Source organism: Brachypodium distachyon, chromosome 3 (assembly GCF_000005505.3).
Source record: "Brachypodium distachyon strain Bd21 chromosome 3, Brachypodium_distachyon_v3.0, whole genome shotgun sequence".
In the NCBI taxonomy this organism is placed as follows: domain Eukaryota; kingdom Viridiplantae; phylum Streptophyta; class Magnoliopsida; order Poales; family Poaceae; genus Brachypodium; species Brachypodium distachyon.
This window is the reverse complement of record NC_016133.3, coordinates 32,592,286-32,610,753: the sequence shown is the minus strand read 5'-3', so window position 1 is coordinate 32,610,753 and position 18,468 is coordinate 32,592,286. Positions and strand designations below refer to the sequence as shown.

Sequence of the window (18,468 nt, the reverse complement as noted above, 5' to 3'; positions counted from 1 at the left end):
GTTCATTGATCCGTGCACAGTGGCAAACTCGGGTTTTCCCGTCTATATGTTTTGAATGTCCTCTGTGTTTTGAGAAATAGTACGAGAACGATGTCAGTGCTCTGAGTCGGCCTATTAATAATACTCCCTCAGATCGTGGATAAGTGTCAGGTGTTGTACAGGCTTGTTCATAGGATTTTGGCCCATAAACTATAGTATACTCACGCTTGTAGTTGTACATTTTCTGCAGCTTCTTCACTCGATTTTGAAAGATAACCAAAAGCATAACAGTTCAAACTTATAGATGACATTTTGGCAAAACGAAAAAATATATATCATTACGAGCAAGAGGCACAGGCGCTCTCTAGTTCTGTGCTACAATTAACACCAAGCGTCGCTAAACTGAAGAGATTTTCGCTAACTTTTGCATTGCACTACTACAAAACGGTCTATATCTCACGGCCCATCAGTAACGGGTCGGGCGCGACCATTACTGATAAATAACAGCAGTGTCGGTCGCGGCTCCGACCGTCACTGATGAACAGATGGAGGTCTGTCCGTCCCCGCCCAGCCATACATCAGTGACGGTCGCGCGAGGCGACCGCCAATGATGTACCGTCATTCCTCGCGAGAGTCATCAGTGGCGGTCGATGAATGGTCGACTGTTAGTGATGAGTGGTACATCACTAACGGTCACCCGAACGCGCCCGCCACTAATCTCCCACAGACATCAGTAACGGTCGATTGTGGCCCGACCGCCGCTGATGAGAGGTACATCACTCGCGGTCTCCCAGGTAGCGACCGTCACTGATGTAGACGCTATTACCAGTAACGGTCGCGGATGTTCCGACCGCCACTGATAGCTGGCACATATAAAACGATCAAACAAAGCACGCAGCTGGTCGCGCTGCGCGTCTGCACACAAGCCAGCTGCGGCGCCTTCTCCTCCGGCGACGGCAAATGCGCTGCCGAAATTTCCCATGGCGTCAGCCAGCAGGTACTCTCTCTTTCTCCCCCGGCCGTCCTCCTGTAGCGGTGTTTTTGTTCCTAGATCTAGCCGGCCGGCCGCCAGCGCTCGCGCGCGGCTGCTCCGTCTCCGGCACGGCCCCTGCGAGCTACCCCTCTCCCCCTGCGAGCTCTCTCTCTCCCCCTCTCCCTCTATCTCTCTCTCGCGTTGGCCATGAAGCTCCAATTTTTTAGCTCCTCGTCGTCACCCCGAGCTTCCCTCTCCCTTGCAAGCTCTCTCTCACTCCTGATCTTTCTCTCCGGCCTCCAAGTTCTCTCTAAATGTGTCCAATTTGGAACTCCCTAACTTCAAATTTCAAATTTTTAGTAAACCCCTTAATCCCCTTGTTAATTATTAGGCTAACTATTTTGCTTTGTATTTTCTTGTGTATTGTGTTGTAGATCGAAGGACACATGGAAAGAATCAATGCTCGATGGATAACCGAATGGACGGTTTTTTTTGGGTCGCCAAAGATGATATGGAAAGAAAAAGACTTGTGATGATGTGTTGTCCATGTCGCAAATGTGGAAATACATGCATGATGAAGCCTGAAGATGTTCAGATGCACGTGTTGGCATCATGTTTTGTGGAAGGTTATTCACGCTGGACTTGTCACGGGGAGGATGCGGTTGATGTCGGTAGCGGTAGCAAAGATGATCATGTCATGCGGTATGATCTGGCGAATGATTTCGAGAAAGAAATAAAGGTCGATGAGGAGGCTAATGTGGAACGTGAAGGAGCTCCACGTGGCAAGATTGCCGAAATGCTAGATGACCCGTAACTACGAGACCAGCTGGAGGACCCGAAGATGAAACAGAGTGTGCTCAGTTCAAAAAATTGTTGGAGGACCCAAACACACCCTTGTATGAAGGAGCTGGCGAAGAAAACAACGTGCTCGAAGTAACGCTCAAACTTTTGAGACTGAAGGCAGCATCATGTTGGTCAGACAAGGGCTTCACGGACTTGTTGAGTTACCTTGCTTCGGTTTTTCCACAGCCAAACAAGTTGCCCAAGAGCACATACGAGGCGAAGAAGATTACATGCCCGCTTGGATTAGATTGTGTGAAACATCATTCATGTCCAAACGACTGCATGGTATACATTGGAGAGTACAAGAACCATGAGAGCTGCCACATATGCGGTGCATCGAGATACAAGAAGAAAAACGCCAGAGCTAGCGAAGACGATGGGGAAGAAGTGATGAAGGGTAGGCCGGCAAAGACTATATGGTATCTTACGGCAGGTGGCCGAGTTGAGCGTTGGATGCAGAACATTAAGTACGCGAGGTATCTCGTCCATCACGATCCGGCGCAGGCAGCATTCGATCCTGTCGGGCACTACTGTGTGGAGGAACCTGGGGTCCTAAGACACCCTGCCGATGGGACTCAGTGGAGGAGCCCAGAAACCTGAGGCTCGGTCTCAGCACTTGATCGATGCAAAATTTACAGTGATATGTCGTTCTCTCCACAGGGATTGAGTTACAAATATTAAGCAAACTCCCAAAGCTAGACTCACACAAACTGGTGTTTAAAAGTAGTGACAAAAGAGCTCTGAACTGCACTTTAGTGAACTCAAGTAACAGGTTTACTCTGAGTCTAAATTACGGACAGCATAAAGAAACTATATGAACCACGAACAGAAAAATAAACTTGTCTAATGTTTTTGGTATTTTTCTGAAATAATAACAAGCAGTAAAGATATGACTCACTAATTACTGAAACTAAAGAACTGAGGAAGCAAGAGGGCTAACAAAACACAGGTTATCAAATTCTTGCAGGTTTCTGTCTTACAAGAAGCAACACGAACAGCAGCAAGTTTCACACGATTTATCTTTCCAAATGCAAGTACAACAAGATCAGCAAAAGAGCAAGGGAAGGGAAAGAGTGGTTGGACTTCGTCACCAAAGAGCTGCTGTAGAAGAGGGTTCAGAGATTTATCGCCAAGTTGTTGAAGCGGCGAAGCAGGAGAAGCAGAGGAAGCCGGATCGGGAAGATGCAGAACAAATACTCGAGCTTGATGATGATGTGGACGAGCAGCCTAGCGGTGAGGCGGATCTCCAGCCGCGACCTCCATTCTCCTCCCTTCTTCTCTTTTCTGATCTCCTCCCCTCTTCTCGATCTGTCTTCCCTCTTCTCGATCTGTCTCCCCTCCCCCAAAAGAAGCAGAGCTCCCCTTTTTTTTTGGTCCTTCTGGAAAAGCCACCGGCACATGGCCATGGAGTGACTCCCCTTTTGCCTTTTAGTCCTCTAATTATTTTCTTTAGTGCCCAAGTTGATCCCTGCTGCTAACATTCTTCTCCTTGTAAAGTCCTTCTTAATGTTGAGTGAGGTGCTCAGCCTAATTAATTGAAGTTTCTGGGCCTTCTTCGCCCCTTCCTGCATATAAAGAATTGAAGATTGTAATTGCCTCTTTGGAGTGGAATCTGTTACTTTAACATACTTTCAGGAGTGAAAAGAAGAATTTAAGCAGTGAAAAACTCTGAAAATGCGCACGAAAAGTACTGAATATAATGCTCACTGACGGGATAAATCCTTTCGGAAACATGAACAACAAGCACAGGACATGGCTAGTGATCTTGTTTGTCTACAACCTTCCTTCATGGTTAATCATGAAGAGAAAATACATCCACCTGTGCATGCTCATATAGGGTCCAAAGCAGCTGGAAGCTGACCTAAATGTGTATCTGCAGCTAGTGAAGGATGAGCTGAAGCAGCTTTGGAACTCTGGCAGAGTGGTTTGGAACGCAAACAGGAGGGAGTACTTCATGATGAGAGCAGCGCTTCTGACCTGCGTGCATGACTACCCCGCGAATGAAAATACTTCATGCCAGGTGACACATAGCTACAAGGCCTGTACAAAGTGCGGGGAAAACACGACATCAGAGAAGTTGCCCGCTTCATCCAAAATTGTTTACATGGGCCACCGTAAATGGTTGGATCCTAAAGACCCTTGGAGGGATGACAAGGAAAGGTTCAATGGGAAGACGGAGCATGGGACAACGCCGAAAGAGAAGTTTGGTATGCAAATCCTCGAAATTGTAAACGATCTTGAAGTTGTCCCCGGAAAGATTGCTGCAAAGAAATATAAGGAACCTGAAGGCGTCATGTGGAAAAGGAGGTCCGTATTCTGGGACCTGAAGTACTGGGCACATTTAGAATGCCGCCACAGCATAGATGGCATGCACATGGAGAAAAATGTATGCGAGAGCGTGCTGGGGTTGCTGATGGACATTCCAGAGAAGATGAAAGATGGATCCGATGCACGGAAGGACTTGGAACTCGTGTCTATCAGAAAAGAGTTGTGGGGCAAAGATCAAGTGTCGGCAGCCGACAAGAATGGTTTCATGACGGTGACCACATGGTGTTGTCTTGCATGTTACAACCTGTACAAAGACGAGTTGCATACGATGTCCCAGTGCCTGTAGGGCATTAAAGTTCCATCGAACTACTCGTCGAGCATCAAGCATCTAGTTGATATGAAGAGTCACAAGCTATCTGGCATGAAGTCTCACGACTGCCATGTCATACTCACTCAGTTACCTCCAGTCGCAATCAGAGGTATCATGGAGCCGCACATCAAGGAGACAAACATGAAGCTTTCTGACTTCTTTGACAGCATCTCGCAGAAGTCAATCACCGTTAGACGATGCCAGATACTGCAGGATAGTATGATACAGATTTTGTGCAAACTCGAGATGTTCTTCCCTCCATCATTCTTCGATATCATAGTCCATCTAATGATCCACATATGTGATGAGATCTTGTCCCTACGGCCCTCGTTCCTGCATAACATGTATGGCCCTGAACGATACAACGGGGTTCTGAAGCGCTACGTTCGTAACAGATCGCGTCCGGAAGGTAGCATCGTGAAAGGCTTTAGGGAAGAAGAGTACATCGAGTTCTGCACTGATTGGTTGGCTGTCAATAGGTGTTCCCGAATCACGGCACAAGGGCAAGCTCGATGGCGAAGGTGGCCTTGAACATATATTCCTTAATGTCTATGGAAGAGGAAGGGAAGCTGACTTTGAAAGAGCACATTCGGTTGTGTTGCAAACTGTCAATTGTTGCCGGCCTTATCAAGAAATGCATATGCAACAACTGCGAAATGAAAATCCTAAAAGAGGAGAAGTCTGGATCCACTGGGAGCACAGTAAAACATTCGCAATGTGGTTGAAGAGTTATTGGTATGGTAGGGAGACGGCCAATGAATCTGAAAAGACGGTTGCATGTTTGTCACGGGAACCTGCTTACCACGTCTCTACTTGGCAATCATATGCGATCAATGGCTATAACTTCTACACTGCGTCTCAGGACCGTAAAAGCACGTATCAAAATAGTGGTGTAGTCATGACTTCTGAGACCACGACCGACGACAACAGCAAAACCAAAGCGTTTTTCGGCGTTATCGAGGAGATATGGGAATTGGAGTACTCGATCACAAAGATCCCAATGTTCCGTGTAAGATGGACCAAATGTGACAAAGAAGAAAGTCACAGGTTCACGACGATGGTGCTACCTCCTCAGATCCCTCGTAAACAAGTTGACGTGAGAAAAATCCTGGCAAGAGAGGAACCATGGGTCTTTGCTAAACAATGCAAGCAGATATTCTACATAGACGACCCAGCAAATAAAGGCCGCGTCGTAGTAAGAAGAGGGAAAATAAGCATTGTTGGAGTGGACTACAAAGGTTTCCATGATCCGACGACCGCCGCAGATGACGAAGAAGCGGAATGCACGATATTAACGAGGAAAAGGAGAGGGAAAAGAAGAAGTGATGGGACCGAGAACGAGGAAGTACCACAAAAACCCTACCTCAGAAGCACTACTGCGAGGAGTCAAGTTATGACTTATCGAAGGAAGGAGAAGGCCTAGTAGTCACATTGTAATGTACTTGTACTGAATTTGAAAGCAAACTTTGTACTAAGTGAAATTATGTGTGATCGATGTACTTTTGTGCATGCATGTTAGTACATGGCTTTATCACTCCCAAAAATTCAATCCAAAATTATAGGTATTATGTGATGAATTTTTTAAATTAAATTTAGCACAAATACTAGACAAAATGCATGAATTTATTCATCAAACTTTCACTTTTTTGTTTCATCTATTGAATGTGACAAGTACATGTTCTAAAACACTCAAAAGGACAGGTTTTAATTTTTTTAAACGTTCGTATAATTTAAATTGGTACAAAGCTCAACAAGTATTGGAACACATCAGTAACGGTCGCCTAGTTACTCGTCCGTTACAGATGAGTATAGGCACACATCAGTAACGGTCGAGTAACCAGGCGACCATTACTGATGAGTTGTTGGGCATTGCTCATCGGAGCACTTCAGTGGCGGTCGTTGTGTATCCCGCCCGTTACTAATGATTGAAGGAACATCAATAACAGTCGATTCCCTTACACGCCTATTACTGATGATCCTAGGGTATATAAAGGAACACTTAACACTCTTTAGGGTTATTCCGCCCGCACGTCCTCAACACAGAGCGACCAGCAGTAGGCGATTAACCCTAGCGTGGGCGAAGTCCTGCCGGATCTCCGCGCCGCCGCAGCCGTCCTTCTCCTCCGCGCCGTCGACCTCCTCCGCTGCCCCGAGCTCGACGCCCCCGACCCGACGCCCTCCGGCCGTTGCCGCCGTCGACCCCGCCCACGTCCTCCCCAAGCCTCCGCCCCGAGCCCTCCGGCCGCCGCCACTGCTGCCGCCGACCCCGCCGCCTCCTCTCACCTAGCCTGACGCCTCCTCCTCAACCCCAAGTGCGCGCCTCTGCCTCCCTTTCCTCTGCCTCCCTCCCTGATCTCCTCTGATTTAGGGTTAGGGTTAGGGTTATGATCTCCATTAGTTAAAGTTTTTTTTTTATCATTTAGGCTATTTTGTTAAACCTGCTTGAAGATGCAGTATGCATGCATGTATGTTTTGGGTCATGCATGTTATCCCCTAATAGACTATCTACTGTTAGTCAAACATATATATGCTGGAATTTGATATACATGCACTGGAATTTGATATACATGCTGGAATTTGATATACATGCATTGGAATTTGATATACATGTTGTTTATATTTGTTTAATTGGGATTAGGATTTAATTAGGTTTTTATTTTAGGTGTTTTATATGCTATATGTACATGCTGTTCAAAGATTGGTTGTTTGAAAGCTATTCCATGTATATGGGTTATTGTAATTATTTCTTTTATGACATTACTATATCGATTTGATGCTAGATACATGCTGTTTATATGCTATATACATGTTGTTTATATGTTATATACATGCTATATATGATTTTAGCTAGGTGTTTCGATTTTTTGCTGCTGCCGCTTTGGAAAGTGCTTCATTTATGTGAATTGTTGACCCGACCATCGTGTCGGGTCATTGGAGAAGGGGCCGGCCATCGTGCCGAGGGGGTACATATGCGAGTGGGTTTTTTATACAGGTTTCGATCTCCTAGTAGACAAAAATTGCTAGTTTTTTAGAATAGGTCATGCCGAAATTTTTGGCCGATATATATTTGATGGTTTTGATAGCATATGTACGAAATGGGCAAGAGTAGCCAGAAATCAGTTCTTAAGGACGTAGCTCCTGAGCAGGTATATTGTATCGATGAGGAGTCTTCATCGGGAGAGCAAATTGCCAGCTCTAGCGGCGATCATAGCTCTGGTTCAGAAGAGCAAGACAACGAGCGACAGCCAACCGCTTCTACGGCTAAGAAGCCAAGGAAGAAGACGCCGAGGGGGAGTCACAACTTGAAGGAGTTTTACATGGTCACCTGACATTCTGACAGAGGCCGCCCGGAGTCGCCTGAGAGGGCATAAAAGGCCTTCGCAACCACCTGTGGAGCCATTGCACGTAAATATTGCAAGATCACCGACGAGTGGAATGACATCTCTGAAGTCGTTAGAAACACGTGCATAGCGGACGTTGAAAGGAGGTTCTAAGTCAGTGACAAGTGGCGCGAGCGATTCCGAGCGTCGATCAACATAGCATTGCGGAATGGTCTTGCTACTTGGAAAACCACCGCTAGAAAGTGGATGGACAAACCATATGCCATCGTCAAGAAGAAATGGTCGTCGATAACTGATGAGGCTGAATGGGAAAAATTCAAGAAGGAATCGTCTGAGCCTTCCTTCATTGCGAAGAGTGAACGTATGAGGGCGCTGCGCACAAAGAAGCCGTTGAACCACAGGCTAGGGAGTGCAGGGAAAGAGGGGAAGAGGAAGATCTGGCGCAAGCAGGACCGAATGCTCGAGGCGACAGGCAGGGTGCCTCCAGTGCATTACATTCTGGAGGATAAACGTGCTAGAAAACATGCACGTCAGCACATGACACCAGAGGAGTGGGCGGGCATTGAGCCAATTACTCACGTTGTGTCTTACACTCATCCATATATACGCACGTTGGTCCTGTCTTATGATAACAGGAAAATCCCACAAATGGGAGGAGAGCAAGAGGTCAGAATACTCCGCCAACTCCGTGCAGAGCAAGAGGTGGGAGTCGGCTGTGACCGTTGGGTTGCAAAAGGCTGAGCACACAGGCCGTGTACTAGGGGAACGCGAAGGGGCTTGCCGGGATGATTATTTCCCACCTCCTCCGAAGCGAAGCAGGGTCCAGAAAAAGACCCCCGTTAGTGCTGAAATAATAGAACAAGCTAAGGCGGAGGCGCGAGAGCAGGCATCTATGGTGTGTCAAGAGGTGTTTAGAGAATATGCAGTGCAAGCTGTCCATCATTTGGTGTCGGCATTGACCAAAGATCACCCCGCCCTTGACGCCATACTCGGGGGAGGATTGGACGGTCTGAGGAACCTCCTTCCTCCTCTTCCTCCTCTCCCGCGAAAGAGCACCCCGCTGAAGAGCGCCGCCGCCTCCGATACACGTATGGACGAAGATGACACCTACACCCCAGGTTACAGCCCGGCTCCTAGCATGGACAACCCCCCCGCTAGCCAACCGGACCCAAGCGAGGGCATCCGGGATAACGATCCGGGTCCGAGCGACAACATCCTTGTAAGCATGCTTTTCAAACTCTTTTTCACTCCTTACCTTCATGAATAAAGATCTTACACACATATGCCTTCTTTTTGTTACACACAGGCCCTGGTGAAGTGTCGTATTCACGTAGAAAAGCCTGGGAAGCCTGTAGGCGCCATTGGACGCCTGATGCCCAGGCAATCACCGCCACTGGTGCACGGCATTCTTCTGAACGACACACAAGTGAGTGTGATGGTGGACTCCGTCGTCGAGGAGCATCGTGATTATGCTATCCCGCTACCTCCGGAGAAAGGCGTGGATATCCTAGGCGGTTGTCCAAACTACCGCATAATGTGGCCTAGGAGCTTGGTATCTCTCTACAACCAGCGCCGGCCCTCTTTGACTCCATCTCCCTCCGCCCACAGAGGTACTTCTCAATCGCTGCTCGGCCTTTCCCCTAGGATACTGCCTCCTGTCGATGCCGACGGAGATGAAGAGCGGGCAATGTCGTTGCCTCCACAGCTTAAAGATAGCCAGACCACAGGGTCGGCACAGGCTCGAAGCATCCCTCCTACCTTCTCTCTCTTGGGTGTCGCTAAGTCCATGTGTGGCCACAAGATTGATGGCAAGTACAAGGCAGAGGAGCAAAAGGATTGGGACAATATGAGGAGGCATAAAAAGAGGGGACGCGGCGGCAAGACCAGCAAGGACTACTCGAATGTCAACCAAGATGAGATGCACTATGTGCCTGAAATAACTGGAGTGTGGGAAGACAATAGGCCTGATGTTCTCATGAAGAACCCCCGTCAAGGCAAGAGATTCGAAGACGGATCCTATTTCGTGGCTAGGGAGTTTGACCGGGTGCTTAATTACTATCCCGGAAGACCGATGCTCACCGAAGCTTCCCTGCGTGCCGTGTCGAGAGAGATGCAAGAGCTTCATCAGTTCTACATGCAAGCATGAGCTAGTTCTCAACAGCATGCCCAACAAATCAATGTTCGAATCCCACGAGACTATGGCTTCTTTGACCAAGAAACTGGGAGCATTCAGAAACGTCTTATAACCTTTGGTGTGGAGTTCAACGAACTGTTCCATCTCTTCAAGCGTCAAAAGCTTGATATCAACCTCTTAAGGCTGTGATCTGCTTACCAAATAAGAGAAATGCGGCGAATGGAGGTAAAAAATGTAGTCATTCTAGACCATGCAGTGTTCGACTACGGTGACATCGGTCTAGAGCCAGAAAATGAGCACTCAAGAACTCTAGCGTGTAAATACTTGCTGGAATGTCTGGAGAAATACGATGACCACGACTTTATCCTCTTCTTCCTTAATTTGGAGTAAGTTGAATTTATATATGGAACCATTTGTTTTTTTTAATTCAGTCTTTCTTATACACCCTTAGTTAGTAAAGTTTGTTTGTTCTTAAAACAGAGACCATTGGGTGACACTACTCATTTGTTTGCCTTGGTCGACGGTATACTATTTCGATTCACTACTTCCACAGATGGGTGTTCGAGGTCGCTACTGGAAACCCATCAAAATCACTCGTTAAAGTTGCGAGCAAGGGAAAACTAGCTGGTAAAGGATATAAAAACGAACCACACCACAACCACAGGTTCCCTTGCAATCAACAGCCGCCCGGCACTGTGTACTGTGGGTACTACTGCTGTCACATCCTTATGGAGAATGCTAGCATGTTCAAACCTGAGTGGAAGGGGTCAATCACGGCTGCCGAAGAGTACTGGCGGCCCCGAATGACAATGGCACACCGACCTAAATGGATCGTATATAATATCCAAAATGAGTTTGGCCATCTCAACAATGAGGTCATCAAGCCTAGTGGGGACTTCCACGAACGCGTGGAACAAGTGGTTACTAGGGTTCACCCACAACAATAGCTTCAAACTTGATTTTGCTATGAAATTTTGAATCTTTGTAATCAATGTCGTGAAGTGAGATACATTTGTATGCTTTATATGCTTTAAATGATGCGGCTTTATATAGATTTGTATGCTTTAAATGATGTGGCTGTGGTTTTAATTCGAAATATATGTGATGTGCTATGTATTCTCTGTGTATTCGAAATATATGTGATGTGTATTTTCTATGGATTTAATTTGTTTTTAATTACTGAAAACGTATCAGTGTCGGTCACTCGCCCGACACTGATGGGACACAACGACCGTTACTGATGATACTATCATCAGTGAAGGACGCGGAAACGTGACCGTCACTGATGATGGGCATCATCAGTAACGATTGGAGCGCCCGCCACTGATGATGGACATCATTACAGGCAGGAAGGTAGCAACGGCGGCCCCGCCCGTTACTGATGCTGTTTTTTGACCGTTACTAATAAAAATTTCTGTAGCAGCGTTGGCAGTGCTATTGATTTGTCACGATGCCATTCCAGCATCACTGCCGTATAAAAAAAAGCCTACAAAGACCACCTCCTCCTCGATTCCCGGCTTTCAACACACAGGTGCGCCACATTTCTTCATGATTAGCGGCTCCACTTAGAGGCCTAATGGCCTCTCCTTTTGTCTTTTTTCTCTGGCGCGGCATGGTGGTGTCCTTCCTCGTCCTTTTTTCGCGATTATGGAACTTGTTAAGTATAAAAGCTGAGGTTTGTCATTATGTGCAACGATGACCTGGTGTGTGCCTTCCCTTCCCTTCCCTTGACAGATACGTCTGACCACACACACGAATCAGCAGAGTCAGTTGATCAGCTTCGTGCTGCAAGTGACGACTTCCCCGATGGGAAAAATTATCATTTTTCAGACTTATCAACCTAGAACGACCATATTTTCTTGCTCTTTATCATGACGGTTTTGACGCAATACCTTCCTACAAATAAAATCTAAAAACCATTACTCCATATGTTAATTGTTCCCGGAAAACATTGTATGTGTGGACTTGGATAAAATTTGGTGAGTCTTGAATCAAAGTAAATGACCAAATTTCGGACTTCCTGGCTGAAACTAAGTTTGTAGGATTTGTTGCGCACTTTTCTTTTATGAAAATCAACCAAGCGGCTGATTATTTACTCGTAGGCGAAACATTACAAATTTTTTTTGGACTTTTCTTTGGTTGCGGTTGTTAGAACACATGGGATTTTTGTGCGCTGTTATTCAAATAAGCATGCAAAGTCTAGTCTCTCACTGACCAGCATACAAGGAACCACACTCTGATACCTTAGACGAGAGAGAAAATATGAGACGCATCACATACGAGTTCGTACTCAATTGCTCACTCATATAGTCATATTTATATGTTACACGTGACTTTTGACTTCGCAACGATAGCTCGTGGTGTACTAATTGCATCTTCCTTTGTCGTGTGCGGTTTTACCTTATCTGCACATGCACAGACTCTCATGTGTGCAAACAGACAAATCGGTTTATCATGTTGCAACACAATTGGAGAAATCTCGGGGTGGGTGGGGTGGGGGTATGACTCTTGAGCCTTATTAGGCAGATCAAAGCCACGATGTTTAATGGGTTGTTCTAGGAAAGACTCTATACAAGGAGACGCCCCTTTTACGAGAGAAACTCGCCTCCCACACAACCAATCTCTCTTGATACGCTTGGCACTAATGAGTCTTATGACATCCCTTTGTCTGCCATGCAGTAGGTCAACGGAGAGTGGTAGGGTGCGTTTGGTTGCCTAGACAACCGTGGATGGGATAGGGATATCCACCTTTTTAATGGATGTCCCTCGTTTGATTAACTGGATGGGGTGGTTGAGGGCATCCAACCAAAAAAAATATACCTCCAATATCCTGGATGGCCATATCTGAAAAAATTGGCGGGTGGGCTCGTACACCCTCCCGCACGCCTCCTCCCAAACCGTTTTTCTCTCTCTTTTCTATATTTCTTCATCCGTCATGCCGCTCGTCCTCATCCCCACCGACCGCCACCCGCCGTCTACAGCTCCGACACGCGCTGTCGGCTGGTCCCGCACCCCGCCCTCTACCGCCGAGGAGCGCTCCAACGCCTACTCCCTCCGGCAGCTGCCATCTACGGGCTGGTTCCGCACCCCGCATCGCCGAGGAGCTCCCCGCCTCCTCCCTCCTCCCCTGAGAGTGCAGAGCAGAGCCCCCCGCCTAACTCCGATTTGGACGTCAAGCCGCCGCAGTCCTCACTTCCAGCCGCCCCTTCAATTCGGTCGGCCCCAGCCCCGATTCACACCGTCGACGTCTCAATCCCGTCCACCGCCACCTCAATTCGGTTCTCCTCGACTCCGGCGTCTTCCCAGACATCCCCGACCCCGAATCCCATTGGAATCGAGGTCAGCCGCAGGAGGCGGACCGTGGGTGCAGGCGAGCAGTGTCGCGGTCAGTACGCGGGCCGTGCGCTGCAGGCGAGCGGAGGCATGACTAGGCGGCTGGCTGAGCGCGCAAGGGGGCGGCCGCGCACGGCGGTGCAGCATCGGGTTGGCCGATGGCGGCTTGGTATGGTTTTTAGTGTTGTGCAGAGGCAGAGGAAAGGGAAGAAGAACAGTAAAAATAAAAGTTGACCCACTGACAGGTGGGACCTATAGCATGCCATCCATTACTCATCCATCTAAGCCAAACAGAAGCCGGGCTCATCCAACTTAAGCAATCAAACACGGGCAGGGATATCCCCATCCATGTCTATCCCTATCCATTTTTACTTGTCAGGAAACCAAACGCACCCGTAGTCTTTCATCTTTCACTGACAATCAAAGACCTATACGGGTGTCAGACGATAAAGATTATGGGCACTGCTTTGCGTGGCTACTCACCTTTGATCGTCATTGCCTCTTCAGACGATAATTTTAGTGTCGGGTCTTGCGCAAGAATTTATTAGGTCCATGTAAAAACCATGCATTATTTCAAACATCGGTTGCATTTAGGAGCCAACTAGCATGAATTAAATTCTATAATTCGCAAACTTAGACAATGCAAGGTGTTGTCATGCCCATGGCGCTAGTCAATTAGGAAGGATCTTGACGTATTGGTGTTGCACTCTAGAAAAGAGTCTCGCTCTTGCATGTTTCCCTTGATATTCTAAACTCATCAGGAATCCCTGATATCAGAAGGCTAAATGTGCGCTAGTAGAAATTTGTAAATATATCAAGGGTGACTCCATCAAGCGCGCGGCAGCATTATATTTTGGCTGACACGCGTCATGGTGGTTAATTATATGTGCCCATAGAAACTGCTCTCTTTAGCATTTAGTAATCCACGGGAAAAAATCGATGCAAATTAAACTGGTCATTTCTTCCAAAAGGCATGGCGTCTGGTTGAGCAATTCTCCGTTTGCACTTCGATCCAAGCTGGTAGGCGTGTGGATACAAGCCTTATTTGACCACCATATTCTTGTGGAATCCAACCGCATGCATACGTAAGTCAAACCTAGCTGCCCCCAACTGCTACCGCCATTTACGCCAATATATCTGGCCGGGTAGCACAGGCAGATCATCTTTCCAAATCTAATGGACTAATTCAAAAGTGGCCGGTTAGTAATGGAAAGGGCGTGTATAAAGAGTAATCTTTTTAGTAGCAGCCGGCCCCCAAATTAAGAAGCACAGCAGACTTATCCAAATTAACCTTCATAGTCATCTAAAATTATTCTTTAGTTAAATTAGCAACATCTAAGACACAATTTGATTATCCAGTGATGACAGCCTCCCGAAAATATATTGAATAATTGGTGTTATTTTAAGCATTGTGGCAGGTTGATCTGAATAGACTGGAAGCAACCCCCAAATATTACCCAAGTATACGACAGAATATGATAACAAGGTGGGAAGAGGATATATATGCATGTCATGATGCATATCAATTTTAGTTAATTGTGCCGTCTGATCTATGCCATGTATTTATTTGTGCTACTCCACTAGATATTGTACAAAGAGATTCCCCCCTCCCCCCCTTTTATTCTGGTGTACAAATCGTCATTCCCAGTATTCTACTCCCCATGAAAAGGAATTAAACTGCTGGATGAGAAAGAAATCTCGCGCGGTGGTCGACATCCACAACTTGATTGTCGCGAAGTTTCCTGAGAAGTGGGAATTAATCAGCGGATAGTTCCCCGTCAACGGCTCCCCCATGCAGCTGATTACGATCGAGCGTATATTCATTAAGCAGCGCTAGCTTGATTCAACCCGTTATTGGTGCTAATCGTGTAGGTAAACAATTCGCACAAACACAGCCGCTTTTTCTGCGGAAAGCATCAAAGCACATTCACACAAGAACAGAAGACTGCTAGCTAGTACAGTAGTAAGATTTAAGCTAACAATATTCTCCTATCTTTACACTTGAGATCTAAATTTATCATCATCATCAACATCGATCGGTCGAGATCGTCCTGCGTTTTCTTTTTCTCCCAGCACAAATTAAACCAATACTAGCATACACCCGAGACATACCGACGGCCGGCGAGAACAGACGGACGGCGAAACAACAAACCAGCAAGAACTACTACTTGACCAACCAACCAGACAGCCCGCCCTAAAGAGGAAAAAAAAAACAGAAAGATGGGGATCGACCGTGAAATCAGCGCCCGATGGTCGATCAGGCGCGGAAGCAGCCGACGAAGCGCGGCAGGTGGTGGTGGCTGTGGCCGTGGCCGTTGGAGGAGGCGGCGGCGCAGTTGTCGAGGTCGACGAGGTGTTGGTGCGCGGCGGGGCCGAGGTCGCGGTCGATGAGGTGCTCGACGTGGACGAAGCGGTCGACGCGGCAGGGGATGGCGATGGCGCCCTGGTGCCTGAAGCCGTACTCGCGCTCGGCCTCCTCCAGCAGCTCCCCGAAGAGCGGGTGCTTCAGGTGGCCCAGCGGCACGGCGAACCGCCGCTGCTCCTCCCCCTCCGCGCCCACCCGCACAGTCACGCACCCCTTGGGCGCCACCGTCCCGGCCATGGCTCCTCCTCCTCCGCCGCCGGACACCTTGTGCTGCTGCTGCTTCATGTGCATCGGCATCGGAATTAAGCAAAGATCGACGAAGGCTTTGGTTAATTTGGTTTTGTTGGATTGGAGATCGAAGAAGGGGATCGAATTAAGAAGGGGTGTTTGGGTTAGAGAGAAAAGGGCCAGGGGTCGGAGCTGGAGATTGCGAGGCGGAACACGGTGAGCGACGAGTCGCGGAGGGAGGTGGGCACGTTGGACATGGCTACCCTTCGATGCTTTTCTTCTCGCTTCTGATGACGCGATGGATCGATGCCGAGAGAGAGAGGAGGAGGGGGTTTGGGAGGCTACGGAACCCCGCCTTTTATAGCGCCCCCCCCCCCCGCGCGGTTGGTAACCAGCTGGCCTCCTCCACGGCGCCGGGAAGACCGTGGAGACGCGGCCTGGCGTGGGACGGTCGGACTCCGGCTTTGGGGTGTTGGCGTGTCGTGTTGCTTTGGGGAGAAGGAATTCATCAGGGTCGGTCGGGTCAGGTCGGGCGGGCCTTGGCGTGGCGGTTACGGCCAGGGACGGGCGATCTGGGTTCGGATCAGGATCGATGGCAGTTAAGACACACGCTCCCGATCGAGTCCCGGAGTTTGTTTTTGTTTCGTCGACTCTAGTTTTCTTTGGATTGGAGGCATGGGGTTGACCGCCACCAGGTAGAGTACCTGTCCGCTGGAAAGACCCTACTATAGTATAAGGCCGGTAGGTTTCGGGATCTGGGAGGAGTTCGGTTGCGGAGGATGTGGTGGAAAACAGGAAAAAGGATATTCGTTGGCGGAGTATGCTATGGGTTTGCGTTTGCAAGTTGACCCGCAAATATTCTATGCATGCGTAACTACATTCAAACAATGATCGATAGAATAGAGTAACCAACGTCCAATCCAATTTCTTATGTAGCATATGGTTGCCTTCAAAGGGATTGAAAAATCTTAACGCACACGTCACGCTCTCGCGCTCTCACGCGCGTTGCCGGTCTCCAGAATTAAACGTACATCACGTCGGTTACATCTTACATTTCCACGATCGTACGCGTATGCAGCATGCATGCGCACAACGATGATAATCGATCACGAGGTTGGCTGCGGTACGATTCACGGCGCACTTGCATGGCTCCTACACGCATGCGCGCATGAACTGGTGTGGTGTTAGAATTATTCCGCGGATCTTTTTCTTTCTTTCTCGCACTATTCTAATGAACGGTCCACGTCTCGAGAGCTAGCTAGCACGTACGTCACGGGGCCATTACACGTTATTTAGCGCCAGAGGACCTGATTCTTGTACGTTTGAGCGAGTAAAGCTGGCTACGGCGATGCTTCAAGCGTCTTAAGGGTTACTACTCCGATGCAGCAAAAAGGTGCACTGATCGATCAGATTATGCAACCATGCACACGTAAACCTAATTAAGCCGGCCTTTCCCGGCCGTTCGTCTCTTCTTATACGGCCGTGATCACCACCACCATGGCCCGCGCGCTCGATCGTAACAGTCTAGCGACCACCGGAGGCCGATCAAACAATCGAACCAGAGATTCTCCGGTCGGAAGCTCCGGGAGATTTTTCTGCTGTGTGTGTGAAGGATTGAGACACCACCACAAGATGTCAGTGCTACTTGTCAGCGTCGTCGCATGCGCAACACAATAAAAATTCTTGTTTCCGCTCGTTCTTTCCCGGCCATCAGATTTCGAGGTTTAGATCTTGATATTGTTTGCGGTGTATATGGTGGTGATTTTTCGCTCATTCTCTCTATCGCGATTCCTCCCGTGGAAAAAATAAAATAAGAGATTACGGTGGAGCTAGCTAGCGCTGTCGCAAACCAAGGTGCAGGGTTACCTGAGATAGAAGGGCGCCGGAGTCGTGGCAAAGGGGGATGCAAAGTTTGTTGTCCTCTGGCCGGCCGGTCTACATCAAAAAAACGCATATATGTTAGTGCTTCATCAACTTAACCACATAAGTTGGAACCAGTACGGCCCGTTATATGACCATGTCTATTCCGTCATTCCGTGTTGAGTGGGGAACTACCAGAAGAACTGCCTCCCGGGCCTCTCGATTTGGTTTAACTCGATCCAGCCAGCATTATTCCCCGCGCTGGACGGCTACCGTCTAATCCCATTCACTACTAGTAGCTCCGAACAAATAAAAGCTGACAATTATGTTCGGTTGCATTGCACGACACATTTGCTCAAGCAGTCAAGCACAAAGGTAAACCTGTCTAATCGCACCGAGGGAGGGGGGCGAGCATTTCAGAAATAGAACGGTCATAATTTAATCCGGACTTGACCGCGTCGATCCCACTGGACTGGAGTACTGCTCGATCGATCGAAACGCGGCTAGCTTAGCTGGACCGCGCAGTTCCCGTTCGACTGGAACCACATGCATGGAACACGCGGGCCACGGCCATCTAGAACGAATCCATCGGCACCATCCCCGGAAGGGAAGGGAAGGGAGCCACACGCGGCGGTTCTGCTGCCAGGAGATCGAGGAGAGCAGAGCACGGCGGGCGCCGTTGACATGTCCATCTACTGGCATACGGACGGGTACAGCTGTTGGTTCGAAGCGCACCCGGTGGCGCCGGCCAGTGATCGAGATCGAGTGCGGATG

At 48.3% G+C, this 18,468-nt stretch overlaps 1 protein-coding gene and 1 long non-coding RNA gene across 2 annotated transcripts; both read right to left on the bottom strand.

The window, feature by feature from the left end:
• Window positions 1–14,622: 14,622 nt before the first annotated feature.
• On the bottom strand, window positions 14,623–17,734 carry LOC112271979. Its single transcript, XR_002965580.1, has 2 exons — window positions 17,701–17,734; window positions 14,623–14,983 (listed from the first exon to the last, which is right to left on the bottom strand). It is a non-coding gene; the product is annotated as an uncharacterized LOC112271979 (long non-coding RNA).
• LOC100827904 (auxin-responsive protein SAUR32) lies at window positions 15,122–16,185 on the bottom strand. The gene has a single exon (XM_003574138.4). The coding sequence runs from the start codon at window positions 15,901–15,903 to the stop codon at window positions 15,499–15,501; it is 405 nt and encodes a 134-aa protein (XP_003574186.1). The 5' UTR covers window positions 15,904–16,185; the 3' UTR covers window positions 15,122–15,498.
• Window positions 17,735–18,468: the final 734 nt, after the last annotated feature.